Source organism: Drosophila obscura, unplaced genomic scaffold (genome assembly GCF_018151105.1).
Source record: "Drosophila obscura isolate BZ-5 IFL unplaced genomic scaffold, ASM1815110v1 contig_109, whole genome shotgun sequence".
Taxonomy (NCBI): Eukaryota; Metazoa; Arthropoda; class Insecta; order Diptera; family Drosophilidae; genus Drosophila; species Drosophila obscura.
In genome coordinates this window covers 385,376-399,948 of record NW_024542690.1, presented here as the reverse complement: position 1 = coordinate 399,948, position 14,573 = coordinate 385,376, and the positions used below count along the sequence as shown (strand labels likewise).

The following is a 14,573-nucleotide window of genomic DNA, read 5'->3' as shown; positions in this document are numbered from 1 at the left end:
ATCTGATCTGATTTCGACGCCTTGATGAGAGATGTTCAGCTCGGTTCTACGGTTGTTGAAGTGAATTACTTTAGATTTGGCCGGGTTAAAGGTCTGTTGCATTTTGGCTCAAAATTATCTATGCTACCTACGAGCATACGTTTAGCAGTGAAAATCTCTTTGTGGAAGAAATTGTCGATGCTCTCATGCAGATCTGCGGTGTAAAGGTTGAACAGGGTTGGGCTGAGACAGCTACCCTGGCTAACCCCCCTATTCACCACTACCTCGCTTTAGCCCTTGATGAGTATACGCCTGTTGAGAAAACTGGTGATCCAGGTAATGAGATTTGGGTCAAACTGCATGACACTTATCTTCTGCTCAAGATTATCCACTCTTACACAGTCGAAAGCCTTTTGTAGGTCAAGACAGGCCGCTACAACCTGGTATCCCCTCGCGTGTAGTGCTAGGACCTTATTGATCAGGTCGTTGATGCAAAGTACACTGGACCTGTTCCTCCTGAAGGCATAGGATCTGGCCGGCAAAAGCTCATGGTTGGAAATGTGCTCGTCCAGTTAAACAGACTTAAGCAGAGTATTTATAAGACAAAGGCCCATTTGTTCTGTTCTGGAAGGAGGTAAGGTCAGAGTTCTTCTTGGGAATGTGTAACTGGGATGATGCCACTGAGCCATACCCTGTTTATAATTTCAAAAATAATCTGTTTTTCCCCACTGGAAGCTGCTGAAGCATTCTGAACGAGATGCCATCTGGGCCTCTCGTCAAATTTGGGTTCCTGGATTTCAAAAAAAGACAGAAATTCCTCCCGGTCCAAGGGTTCAGGGTCACTTGGACCAATCAGGGGGGTAACTGTAGTCTGGGGGTCTATTGTTGGCAGTGAATGGGGTTTCTTTAACCATTTTCAAAAAGCTTTTGTCGTCATCGTCCGTCCATATGTTCCCTACATTTTTGACTTGACCGTACTTCTTGAGATTCCTCACCCTGCTCCACATGGAGGGCGATGAGGATACCTCTTCGATGAATTTCGAGAAGTTTAATTTTTTGCTATTTTTTATCTGAACTTGAAGGTATTGGTCGGTTTCCAATTTTTTTTGTCTGATTTTTGTCTACAAGCGTTTCATACGTGTAACAGTTTCTCTGTTTCCTCATTCCACGATTTATTGGCAACATACTTGTACTGGCTGGGAATGGTGACTGTGTTTTTATTGTTCAGGGATCTAACCTTCTCATTAAGTTCCTCAGGTTTGAAAGTTGCTTGTTCCAAGAATACGATTTGCAGAACTTTCTTTCTTGAGGGGTAGCATCTAGACCTTCGACTGTTATAACTATTGGGAAGTGGATACTGTTCGTAATTTTGGATTGAAGGACTTGCCAGGAAATATTGCCGTTTCTGTGATTGGAAATGAAAAGGTCAAGAACTGAGAATTGGGATGGGTTCCTAGAGAAGGTTGGAGAGCCGCCATTAAGACAGATGAATTTCGCCTCTCGAGTAGCATTCTCGAAGGTGCAACCCTCGCGGTCACTAGAAGTGTTTCCCCAAATGAAGACTTGGCGTTAGAATCCCCTGCCACGACTGATGGGTTTTCAAGGGATGCCGCAAGCTGAAACACATTTTTCATGCCTGATTTAAATTGTGAGAATGTCGTTGACGGCGCAGCTTATGCGCTAAGAATGTTAAAATTGTTTTAAAGGTTCAGGGTCTTAATTCCTACGACTTGTAAATTGTTGTCTATTTTAAGGATGCTATATCGTATGCTTTTTTTAATATAGATGCCTACTCCGCCATAACCGTCCTCTCTGGGCTTGCAGAAAAAATTATAGTCTAGAATACTGCAGTCCGCGTTGTTAACTACCCAAATCTCCGGGAGGATGGCAATATCAATATCTTTGTTCAGTAGGAACATGTATAGGAGCTGTTTATTGTTATTATAAGTCAGACTTTGATTGTTTAGTTGAAGAATCTTCATTGTTAAGTGTTAAGGTACACCTCTTCCATCCCTTGGGCGATTTGCAGACGGTTTAGATCTGCATTGGAGGCATTAACAAATTCCCTAATCTCGTGAATAAACTTCGTGACTATCAGGTCCCCTTTCAGTACATTGCTTGGCTCCACCAGGAATGGCTCCCAGATATATAGATATTTGATTTGTTTTGGATGCCCCCCTATGAACCAGAGTTTTACCCTCCCGGTGGGTACACGTTCCCCTGTTGTGCTGTCTCTTTTAATTCTTCGTACTATCTCCTCATTTGGGACGTCCAAAGTAATAAGCTCCGACAGCCGTTCCTCCGAATAGTGCCTGGGGATCCCAAAAATTAACTCTGCTTTTGTACAAAGTGCCTTAATATGCGGGTTGAGTACCCTTGAGCAGCAAATCCACTGTTCTCCATTACCCCAATCTTGCACCTGCCATAGCCTATTCTGGCATCCTCCTCGATATCGCCAATGCCCAATTTTAGCAACAGATCGGATAGCTCGAACTGGTTAATAGCCTTTCTGGTATTATTGTCACTTTTTTTTTTATCAATGTATACAACGTATGGGCCTTTGTGGCCCTCATAATATTTGTTAGTATTCTGCTTTGGTTAACCGTTTGTCGCGTTCTCCAAGACCACGCCATCCACATCCGTCGTCTCTTTCTTACTGGTCTGTAGCACATTGGATTCTGTAGCAGTTATCTCTTTCACTTTTTCGTAGTCGTGTTCGTAGACATGTTCGGTTTCTTGCTCGTCGCTGGCTGAAGTTTCGCTGCCGTTTTTCCTGCTGCTTTCAGGCCTGCCGCAAACACCGCTCTGGACTCTCCTTCCTTTCTCTTCCGAGTCTCGATCAGTATCCTAGCGCCTGTCGCCTTCTCGCCATCTCTCAGCCATGGTTCCCAAAGTTCAGCCGCTATTTCAGATGCCGTTTTACAAAATCCAGGTTCGTATGAATAATTATGGATATACTAGCGGCCCGGTACGTGCTTCGCTACGTATAAAATGAAATAATAATTACCATAACAATAGTCAACACGACATTTACGCTGTGGCCCAAAATGACTTTTTCTGATAGATTTCGGGACTTAAAATTATTTAAAAAACTATGGTTTTTCTAAGAATTAAGAATTTAAAAAAATCTTCTCTTTTTCACATAACTTTTGAAGGAACCCTTCCCAACCCCTCACCGGTCTCAGCTCCTCACCTACCTCACCCACACGTCATCTTTATAATTAGTTATATATTCTCATTATTTTTAGTTCTAAGCCGTCCATATTAAATAGCCATACAAATTTAAATATAGCGCCTATCCTTTATTGAGGGACCAGAACCCTCACCCTGACCAGAACCGGAACCAGCATAGGAACCAGCACATCGGAAGCAGCATAGGAACCAGCACATCGGAACCATCATTGGAACCAGCACATCGGTACCAGCCCACTAGAACCAGCGCCGGAACCACCACCGCGAGCGAAGAGAAAGAGATTAAGAGCAACGACAACGACACAAAAGAGAGCCGAACCACCTGCCCACCCACATCACCGAGCTTGGACCGCTGCTCACGCCGTAGCGCAAGCGCACGCAACAATGAGTAGGGGAGAAACGCGCAGACTCTCAGCCACAAGCGCGACCGAAGGAACTCCCACCCACCCACAGAGCCGAGCGAGGACCGCTGCCCACGCCACATGGAGAGACTCACCGACTCCCGTGAAGAAGAGCGGAGAGAGCCGAAAAGCCGAAGCGCCAGCAGAGGCTAGCGGCAGAGAAACACAGAGTTGGGAGCCAAGGAAGGCACGCACCAACAGAGGATCGGGACAGAAGTTTTGACTCTAGAACTGGCCGGTCGCAAGCGGAAAAAGAAAAAGTGAAAGTGGAAGCAGAAGACGAGGAGCGGAACAGGAGCCAACAGAAGTGGAACACCAGGAAGACAGGAGCGGAGCAGGAAGGAGAGGGGTAAGCTGGCCTCACGTATATGAGAAGGAGAAGAGAGATAGGTGCGATCGTAGGGATTAGGGACACACACACACTCACACAGACACTAAGCTTGTAGGCAGGAAATAAAGACAACTATTAAAACCTACACACATATTTTTATACATACATGGTAATTTGTAGCTTTGTAGTTTACGTTCCTCTGCCCCGCTACTCAAGCGTGGAGCCGTAGTCAACTACCTTCCCGTCCCCTCCCTAGCATGTTTGGGAAGCCAGCCAGTGGTGTCGTACGCGGATGCCCCGGCATCCACGAACTGGTCTTCCCTCTCCCTCTTGCCTAACCTCCTCCGCCCCGCTACCCAAGCGTGGAGCCGTAGTCTGCTACCCTCCCGTCCCCTCCCCCTTCCCCCTCGCCTACCCTCCTTCCTCACGGGGACGCCAGCTAAGTGAGACAGTACGCGGATGCCCCCGTCTTCACGAACCGGGCTCTTTCCCCTTCCCTGTTGCCTATCCACCTACATACCCAGGGTCAGCCAGCACCTCGTGCCCTGCCCTCGAACCCAAGCGCGGCGAGGCGTCCCACTTCCACGGGGTCTACGTCCCACTGGGCGTGCCCTATGTCCTATCGACCAGGCGGTCCGTCACCGCTGCCCATAACTCTGGGCCAACGCCGCCCTACGTTTATGTCCTACCCAAGAGGCACCTCGCACCGCCTATATGCCTCCCCGACCCCGTCTCTATGGTCTTCAATAAAAAATCTTGCTGTATTAAAGGCCGGGCCCTGGACAGACTGAGATTTTTTCCGATTTTTTGACTTTAAGAACTCAGGAAAAGTCGAAAAAAATATTTTTTGGCATGCATTTTGAGTTTTAGATAGACGAATTAATTAGGGGTCGTGTAAGGTATTGTTTTTAAGAATCGATGGATAAACAGCCAAGTTGCAGCCGTCTGACCAAAACAACTCAAAACCTTTTACCTGAAAAAATACCGTCCGGTACTTTGCTGGTCCAACTGCCAAAATGGAATTTCAAGAAACAAAAAGGACCTGTAATTTTTATTTTACCGAGTCCTAGGTATGAACAGCTACTTTTACTCTAATGCTTTGGAGAAAACCGAAGATTCAGGGCTCTGAATGTTTTTTTTTTTTCATTCAAAATAACGGGATTGCAAGGTGGTTACACAAAATACTGCTGCTTCCTGTACCTATGGGATAGTAGGGCTAGAACTGAGCATTACTCAAGATAACTCTGGCCAAAATGGTAGAAAAATACATTGGAAAATTACAACATACAAAATGCAGCATTTGTGAAGTTTGAAGACGTTATTTTGCCACCATTACAAACTAAGCTGGGACTAATGAAAAATTTGGTTAAAGAACTGGATAAGGATGGTGAATCGATGAGTTACCTAAAAACTTTTTTCCACGTCTGTCGCTGGAAAAAGTTCAAGAAGGCGTATTTGATGGCCCCTCAATTCGAAAACTATTAAAAGATGATGGATTTGAAAATATTTTATCTACGAATGGAAAAGCAGCCAACAGCAAGAGTGATGATTACGTTAATATCTTTCAAGACCTAATTGAGAATTATGAAAACATTGGAGCAAACATGGCCCTAACAATCCATTTCCTGCACTCCCACTTAAACTTTTTTCCGACTTACCTAGGGAACGCTAGTGATGAACACGGAGAGAGGTTTCACTAAAAATTAAAAGCTGTGGAACGACGGTATCAATGTGTTTGGAATGAGAATATGTTGGGCGACTATGTGTGTACTCTAACAAGGGAATCTGATTCGAATGACAAAGGAAGACAGCCAGAAAACTTAAATTATTTTAAGAATAGTAACAAGCAGTAGAAAACCAAATTTATCACATACGTTTAAAAACTTGTAGCAACATAACAGCAAATAAAAAAAAACACAACGAAAAAAAGTAACTGTCAACAACATTTAATGCCAACGGAACACCTTCAGGAACCAAAAATTCAACCCCTTTTCATTTGCTTTGTTCCCAATCGTTCTATTTTTTAGGTTTGGTTAACGAGTTATAGCTCCACCGTCTCTCCATAAATTTTAATGAAAAATACCTGTTCGGAGCAGCCGCTGGCAACAAGCTCTTTGCGCTAGCTGTCGCTCTTACATCGAATGCACGCTCACTGATCGTAGATCAAGCCCAAGTGCATAGCGTTGAGCGGGCTAAGTGATTGTCATTGCTCTTGAGAGAGGGGGAGTCGAAACCGTGAGAGCAAACGGAACGCACTAATATAGTCCAACGAGCCTTGAAAAGTAGTTATATGTTCAGTAACCCTTCGCCATAAAACACACGGATTGAATTTGTCGCTTGTCGAGAATAAAGCCAAGTTGGTTAAGTTTAACGATTCGCGTTCTGACTTTCTCTTTTTTTTTAAATTTATTCACGCGGTCGGAAAAGCCCGACAGCTCACAACAATACCTTAAACAACGCCTAATGAATGCGTCTATCTAAAACTAAAAATGCATGCCAATAATTTTGTTTTTTCGACTTTCACTAAGTTTTTAAAATCAAAATTTCGGAAAAAAATACCGCAAAAAATGATGAAATTTGAAATTGAAAGCTTAATATCTTCGAGGCGTTAAGCTGCAGCTACAAATCGTCTGGTCGGATTTATAGCTGCACTTGTCAGCTTTTCAAAACTGCAAAGTTATGTGAAAAATAGCAGCACTACCTCTGAAAAAAAAACATTAAAAAATACAAGATTTTTAAAAATTCTTTAAAAAAAAACTAACCCATAATTCGTTAAAAAATTTGAAATCCCGAAATTTAACGAAAAAAAGTCATTTTGGGCCACAGCGGAAATGTCGTGTTGACTAGTGTTATAAGCACCTAGCTTGTAGCACTAGGAAATACAATAAACAAACAATGTAATACAATTTTGTAGGGTGACGTTTTGTCTTTCCGCAGATGAGATATTCCAGGGTTTCGATAGCCCCGGCTTTATCGCATTTCCTGCAGTTTCCACTGTTGGTGATGACTAGTTTGACAGCATGTGCCAGACAGTCACCTGTGAGTATTCCCACAAGCATTCTGCAGTTTTTCCGTGGTAGGTGCAGTAAGTAGTATCTTTGTCATGCTTAGGATATCTAGTGCCTGCCTGCTTGCCAAGACATTTTTGGAGCTGACCGTTGACGACTGCATGGATCTTATCGCCGTCAGATTAATCAGGTTAATCACGTCGTGTAAACGATCCATAGACTGAGCAGCCTCCGCCGCTGCATTGGTCCGGTAGCTTATAGGACAGCCTTATCGCAAGGTCAGTACCTCCTACTTCCATCTTGGAGCCGTCTGTGTAGATGTTGAAGTGATGAGTCTGTTCCCGACCCTCTTTCCAGTCGTCTGGTCCCATAAATGAGGTTGCCTCGACATCCAGACAAGTTCGGGGGATCATGTAGTCAGATATACTGATCACGACTCGGCCGATTGAACTGTGCCCGAATCCGTTCAACATATTGCCTGATGCGACTAGGCGTTGTGCTGCCTTACCTGCAATCAGTTAAGCGTGGATGTCCAGGGGGTCGATTCCGAGTATTGATTCGAGTGCTTTTGTTGGGGTTGACCTCAGCGCCCCAGTGATGCAGAGTAGTGCCTGCCGCTGAGTGTTTTCCATAAGCTTATTGTAGGTCTTTTTTCCGTAGCCTGCCACCACACTAAGACTAAAACAGAAGAGTCAGTCGCACCACCGAAATGTAGATCCAGTTCATTAGAGCAGATGCTAATGCCTGAGTGTTGATTCCATTATAGAGCTGAGGGTCGATGGACACACTCCCGTAATAATTATGCCTTTGTCGTCCGCATAAGGCGTTATTTTTGGGGCTCTCCTTTCGAATCTCTTGATTAGGTCGTCGAACACCAGATTCCACAGGAGGGGCGACAGGACTCTACCCTGAGGTGTGCTCTCTGAGCCCCTTTCACCATTGAAGCGGTGCCCCACTCTTAATACACCCGTCTACAACTTAGAATATGTCTACGAACACTCCTAGAGTATAGTTTTGATGTTAGTTAGTATAGTATAGTTACTCTCGATGGTGGCTACTAGCGAATGCAGTGCCGTCTCTACTGATTTCCCTTTGGTGTGGGTATGCTGGTTGGTTGATATTCGTCCCCCTACATCGTTTCTGATGTGTAGATGCAGCAGCTTTTCTAGTGTTTTGAGTAGAGAAGAAAGAGGTGAGGCTTATCGGTCTATAATCCTTTGGGCTCATATGGCTGCACTTTCCTGCCTTTGGAAGGAAGATATTCCTCAAGGTATAGAGTGTGCTCAGGCAAGCTAAGCCATGGGTTGATCACGTCTTTGCTCACCTGTAGCATGGCTGGAAATGTACCGTCTAGTCTAGGTGCTTTTGTACCCGCAAAGGAGTCTATAGCCCAGTGGATTCACTTAGACGATGTGGGATCTGGTGGAGGATGCTGTTCCTCAGTTACTAGGTCCTTATGCGCTGTAGCGTCAGCAACCTCGGTGCATCCTGGGAAGCGAGCTTCCATTAGTGCTGTTAGGGCTTCGTCACAGCCCTCAGTCCACTGTCCATCAATTCGCTTGAAGAATTCTTTGAGGTTGTTTCGTTGAAGCGATAAGTTCCAGTTCCACCAGAGTGGCTTGGTCCTCTTTTTCGTTCTCGAGGGTGGGCATGTTTGCTACATCTAATTTAGTTGATAGTATAAAGTCTAGAAGTGACTCACCTCTGTTGTTGATATCTGGCTTCCCCACACGCTATGGTGGGCATTGGCGTCCGTACCAACGAGAAGTTGCTGGTCTTTCGGGCTGGCCTCCGCCACCAGACTCGTTAGCGATTCCGGTGACGCTGGCCTGTCGTGTGCCATATAGCAGGAAGCTACCATAAGGCGCTTGTCCTCGCTTTCAAGCATCAGCGCAGTCAGGTCGTCAGTGCTGTAATAAGACAGAAGGTAAGCATGGATGCCGTACGAGTACGGCGGTTCTGTTCCTGCTTACCGATGGTGAGTGGAAAAGGTTATAATTGGAGGACTCTAGTCCGGCCACAGCATTGCCAGGGGCAATCCATGGCTCCTGGACCAAAGCTATATCGACTGGCCCTTGCTCCATGTCAATGAGGAGCTCCGTCGACACGAGCTTGCTTTTTTGGAGATTGAGCTGCAGCACCCTCAATTACATGGGAGGCTGGCTCAACTACACTCGACGTGTTGACTTTTATTGTCAGGTCACCGTCTTCGTCCTCTTCCTCTTCGGAGTCGTCCAGCGCAAGACCCTGGGCGGCCTCCACGATGGACTCCAGACCGAGGTCCTTCTCCACCTCGTCTGCCTGCGCGTCCTTGTCTTCGGAGTGGCGGTTTTTGAGGCGGAGGTATACACTACCCATGCCCAACGCCATCTTCCCGAATCTGGGGTACAGCAGGTCCCTTAGCCTCCTTGCTTATTTGAAGAGTCGCACTTTGGCCCCCTTCGTTGGGAAATGGGCTCCAATTGTGCAGGATCCTCCAGTTCGCCGTTGGCACGTCTGGGTTCTGCTGCTGTATCAGCCTCAGCGCACGGTCCCCTTGGATTGCGATGGGGAAGAGTACCTTCACCTTTGGTATGGACGGGATTAGCTCCCTGTCCACTACCTCCAGTCTGGCCCCCTCCCACAACGCCTCCAGTTGGCAGACCATTTGCGTTAGCCACTTGAGTGTGGGATCGTCCATACATTTTAGTATTTTGACCCCGTTCAGCCACCCAGCACCATCGAATGTGGGCATGGGGGCCGTTGGGTACTCCTCCATTCTTCCGAACAGCGATTCTACGAGCTGCACGTGCACCATCTTCCACCGCGTCGCCGTCATCTTGCCATTCTCATCGCTCCGGTTGAGTGCCACGATCAGGTGTCGTTTGGTCACCTCATTGACCTTCGCCTTGGGTTTAGGGTTCTTTGCCGTTTTGGGTGGAGGTCCCGCCCCCTTGGGCCCGCGTTGCCGCTTGCTCGCCGGAGTGTCCTTACTGACGCTCTCGGTCGATCGTTGCCTTTTGGTGGCGAGAATCTCCTCCACCTTTTTGGCATATTTGCCCTTCGTCGCTTTCATTTGCGGCATCTGCGCAAAGTGTAGACGGCCCTCCTCTACCTTCTGGTCCGCCCAGGCTAGCTTGGACTTCTCCTCTTGGGAGATGTTCTCTCTGCCTTGGAGCCGGCTTCGGACTTTGAGCGCCGCCTTGTATTTGGATTTACCCTTCATGCCCTCCCTGGAACGCTTCGGCCCTTCCCTACGCAGAGAGCTGGAACTACGTTCAGGCGAGCAGTGAAGGCTGTCTTCCTCCGTCTTGCTGACCGAGAGCACCGTCTCCAGGTCTGAGTCTGTCTCGACTACGGCACCAGTGCGGCTCAGCTTGGAGTGAGTCCATTTTGTGGCAGTAGCATAACAACTTACATGACCTGCTCCCGCCATGTCCGAGGTGTGACCGCTGGCGACACGCAGCGAGGATTACTCCTCCCCGTGCCCGCCGTTGGCAGCAGTCACGCTCTCCACCGACGTTTTGGTTGACATCCCAACCCGTGCTTGACCATCCGTCCGCTCCATGGTTGGCCCGCTCCATGGTTGGCCCGCTCCATGGTCCATACCGGTTAATGTTTCTCGGGGGGAAAACTCCCTAGCGTTTTAATCCTACCCGCCAGGCTCCTCCAGCCATGATCATGGTTCAATTCCCCCAATTTTTGGTCGGGAAAACCTGGACCTGGCCTTGGCTAGACATTACCCCGGACAGAGCAAGCGGCAAAGCATTACCCGATCCGGGATAATTTTTTTTTGGAAATTAAAGCGGGACACCCCCTAGTTTTGTAACCTTGGACTTAATAGTTATTTACATGATTTTATTTTATTTTTTAGAGGTTGCTACAGAATTTTACAAAAAATTTTAATCAATAAAATTTTAAAACGAGAAGGAACGTGCGAGTCGCTTCTGGGGACGCGACTCTACTTATACCCGTACTCAGTCAGTATATACATTTTTGATCTTCTGATTTTATAGAATTTTAGAAAAAAAAAAAATTTTACATTTAAAATTTTTTTGCTACATCTGATATCTACATCTACAATGTATATTCTACATCTAACATGTAGATTGTACAATGTACATGTTCCATTTAGATTCTACATCTCCTCCGCTAGGGGTTGCTCGCGCACTGAACGCGGCAGAGTGTGCGAGCGAGAAGGAAAATGAGTTGTGTTGTCGTTGTCTGTAGGGGGGACAGGGGAAGCAACTGAAAATTAATTTCTTCATTCTGGCTATAATTATTATCCGATCTGATTTAGATTCGGCAATCTGGTAGATATGGGCATTCTCTACGATATTGCGTGTTTAGTTTTATCGTATCTTTAAAAATGTGCCTGCCACAGATTTTCGTCCTTTGTGGGGGCGGAAGGGGGCGGGGCGAAATTTTGAAATACACTTGTAGCAGTGTGATATCACATGAGTGTGGAAACCAAATTTGGTTGCCCTAGCTCTTATAGTCTCTAAGATCTAGGCGCTCAACAAGACGGACAGACAGACAGACGGACAGACGGACAGACAGACATGGCTCTATCGACTCGGCTATTGATGCTGATCAAGAATATATATACTTTATGGGGTCGGAAACGTTTCCTTCTCTGCGTTACACACATCCACTTTTACCACAAATCTAATATACCCCTTAACTCTTTTTTGAGTACGGGTATAAAAATGTTTGGCTGAATGAGTTGGATTATTGGTGAAATATATTGCATATATGTGGGATTTGGTGAGAAGCCACAGAGAGCGCAGAGTCTGTTAAGCTAACAGCGCCCGTAACAGATAGAGAGACCAGAAGCGGCAGTCGAAAGAATAAAGAGAACAAGAATTCAACGATCGACGCCAGACAGTTCGGTGCCAAAGTTTCTCTCGAAAACACGCAAAGAAATATCAGAAAAGCGTGCGAGTGGGCGAGACGGCGGCAGGCAGCAACGGCAAAGAGAAGAAAAACTGAAGCAAACCGAATCAGGAGGAACGAGAGGAACAGCAAAAAAGGCGACAAAAATAAACGAGTACCCAAGCTGGAGGCAACGTAAAACTTTGTGGATGTTCAGCAGCGTGCATTAGGCAGGATCGTTGGCGGTAGACATCTGGACAAAGTGGAAGGCGTGGAGCAGTGAAGGTACCTGGTGGATCGCAAGTGCTGGACAAAGGCGGCTGGTCAAGGCCAAAGGTCTGCAAGAAAAAGACGGCGTGTAAATCGGCAAGACTGTGATTGCAAGAAATGAGACGCAGCAGTCAAAAGCTGTAAAAGCAGAAACAGGCGGAATAGAGAGGAACAACGTGAGCAGCATAGAGGGCGATAAAGGAACGCAGTACTCAACCTGGAGGAAACGCGAAAATTTGTGGATGACCAGCAACGTGCAGTAGGCAGGATCGTTATCGGTGGACATTGGACAAAGCAGAAAGCGTGGATCAGGGAAAGTAGCTGGCAAACCGCAAGTGCTTAGCGTTGGAAAACTAAGGAGCATCATTTCGGCGAGAAGAAGATGAGAAAATTCTAAAGCTGTATTGGTGTGGCGACGACAAGTCTGGAGCGGTGTTGGTGAGAGAGAGAGACCAACGACAATTCCGGTGCTGTATTGGTGTGGCGACGACAATTCTGGAGCTGTTTTGGTGAGAGGACGACGAAAATTCTGGAATTGGTTGGTGAGGGTGATTGGCAGCGGAATAACTCGAAAGCGAGATAAGTTTGTTCCCGAATTATGACTGACAAAGAGGAAACCGACAAACAACCTGGAAAAGCAGACATTCAAAAATTTTGTTGTTGTATTGGAAGAATAACAGATTGCATTTGGCAATTCTGCTGTTGTTTAACAGAGTCATTTAACATAGTGTTAATTTTGCATGTTCAATAACATAACATAATAATTAACATAAAGTTTGAGGAACGGAATCTGTTAAGTATTAAGGTCTAAGAAGCGCTGAGATTCTCAAACTGTATTTAGCCGAGCGAACGGCATAGATCCATTTCTTATTCTTTCATATTGTTGTAAAAGTTTGTAAAAATGAATAGAGACGAGATTTTGGCATTGGCTGTGGCAGGGTTACGTGAGAAATTGGCCGAAATAGGTTTAAACAGAAACGGAATAAAAACTGAGTTGCAAGACAGACTGCTGGCTCACTATGGTATTCAGACAAATCAGAATAACGATGAAGTGAGTGATGAAGAAGAGATCCAAGATGAAGTTAATGAAGGATTATCTTTTACAACGGCAGATTCGAATACTGCACAGCAGGGTAGAAGGGAAAGGCGAGATGAAAATCCAAGTGGATGGTTAGACATGCTTAGTTCAGGTAGATCCTGGTTTACATTGAAAGATGTAGAAGGCAGTGTGTCGCAGTTTTCAGGTGTAAGCTCGCCAGACGTAAATCAATGGATAGAAGAACTTGAAGAGTGTGCGCTGACGGTGGAATGGAACAAATTGCAGGTATTTATTTATGCAAAACAATTGCTCAGTGGGGCAGCAAAGTTGTTTGTAAGGAGTCAGCGCGATATTCGTGATTGGAATGGTTTGAAGAGTGCATTGATCGACGAATTTGGTGTGAGGGTGTCATCAGCGGAGGTACATCATAGACTAGGGAAACGGCAGATGGAGTTGCCAAAGCCGATCGATATGGAGGACGAAAGCTTAATCGAATATTTTGTTAATGGGATTCCAGATTCTAATGCAAATAGGGCTTTACTGTATCAGGCTAGGAGTATGAGGCAGTTAAAGGTGCAAATCGAGGCATACCAGAAGATGTCAGGGTCAGTGAGACTCCAAGGGAAGTTTGACTCACACTTCAACAAAGGGGAAAAAGAGTTAGTGAAAGGTGCTGAAAAGTTTAAAAGGTGTTATAATTGAGGAGATGACTCGCACATTAAACGGGATTGTCCAAAGAAAGATAACAGGTGTTTTAGGTGCAACCAGTTGGGACATAGGGCTGCTCAATGCAAGGTCGAGATGACAGTTATACAGGAAAAGGCAACCAATCTAGTTCTGGAGAAAGGTATGACTAAGCCAGCAAGCACGTTCACGTCTTCCGGATTAGAGTTGAAATCGGTAAGGTATGGAAGAGTAGCGTTTAAAGGACTAGTCGATATAGGTGCCGACTTGTGTCTATTACGCAGAAGTGAGTTTTTGAAGATCGGTAAAGAAAGATTGGTAGGACGTGAAAAATGTCTAACAGGAATTGGTGAAATTCAAATTATAACTCTTGGAAGCATCACCATACCTGTACAGATTAATGATATTGACTTAATAGTAGAATTTCATGTGATTGCGGACGAAGACATGGCCTTTGATGCTATCTTGGGTAGAACTCTTCTAGAGAGTGTAGACATGACGGTGAGTGGGTGCTGCAGGAAAAGTTCAGTAACATGCAGATAAAAAAGATGTTAATTCATGCATGGAGTTGATGAATGAGTTTAGGAGTTTGTGTATGGTGAGTTTTGAGCAGAATGAGACCATTGATATTGATTTGTCGCATTTGCCCTATTCACAGAGAGGTCAAATAAGAAAGATAATTGAGGAATACAAGCCAAGGCGAGATGTACAGTGCCCTATAGAGATGCAAATTGTGTTAACCGATGATTTACCTGTGTATCAGCATCCCAGACGTATAGCTTATAGCGAGCAGAACATAGTAGACGAGCAGGTCA

The 14,573-nt window shown here is 45.6% G+C and overlaps 1 protein-coding gene across 1 annotated transcript; it reads right to left on the bottom strand.

Moving 5' to 3' along the window:
- Window positions 1-269: 269 nt before the first annotated feature.
- Window positions 270-10,326, bottom strand: LOC121404836. The gene is made up of 3 exons (XM_041595217.1): window positions 10,110-10,326; window positions 9,536-10,040; window positions 270-510 (listed from the first exon to the last, which is right to left on the bottom strand). The coding sequence occupies exons 1-3, from the start codon at window positions 10,324-10,326 to the stop codon at window positions 270-272; spliced, it is 963 nt and encodes a 320-aa protein (XP_041451151.1).
- Between the last annotated feature and the right edge of the window lie 4,247 nt (window positions 10,327-14,573).

Bases quoted from the DNA above. Each gene is read 5' to 3' on its own strand.
- LOC121404836 (XM_041595217.1), bottom strand. From the start codon at position 10,326: ATGGCGGGAGCAGGTCATGTAAGTTGTTATGCTACTGCCACAAAATGG. The intron at 10,041-10,109 runs GTAAATCCAAAT...ACATCTCCCAAG, and splicing joins TTCCAGGGAGGGCATGAAGG to AGGAGAAGTCCAAGCTAGCC. The intron at 511-9,535 runs GTGGGAGGGGGC...TTTGCCGGCCAG, and splicing joins GTCTGCCAACTGGAGGCGTT to ATCCTATGCCTTCAGGAGGA.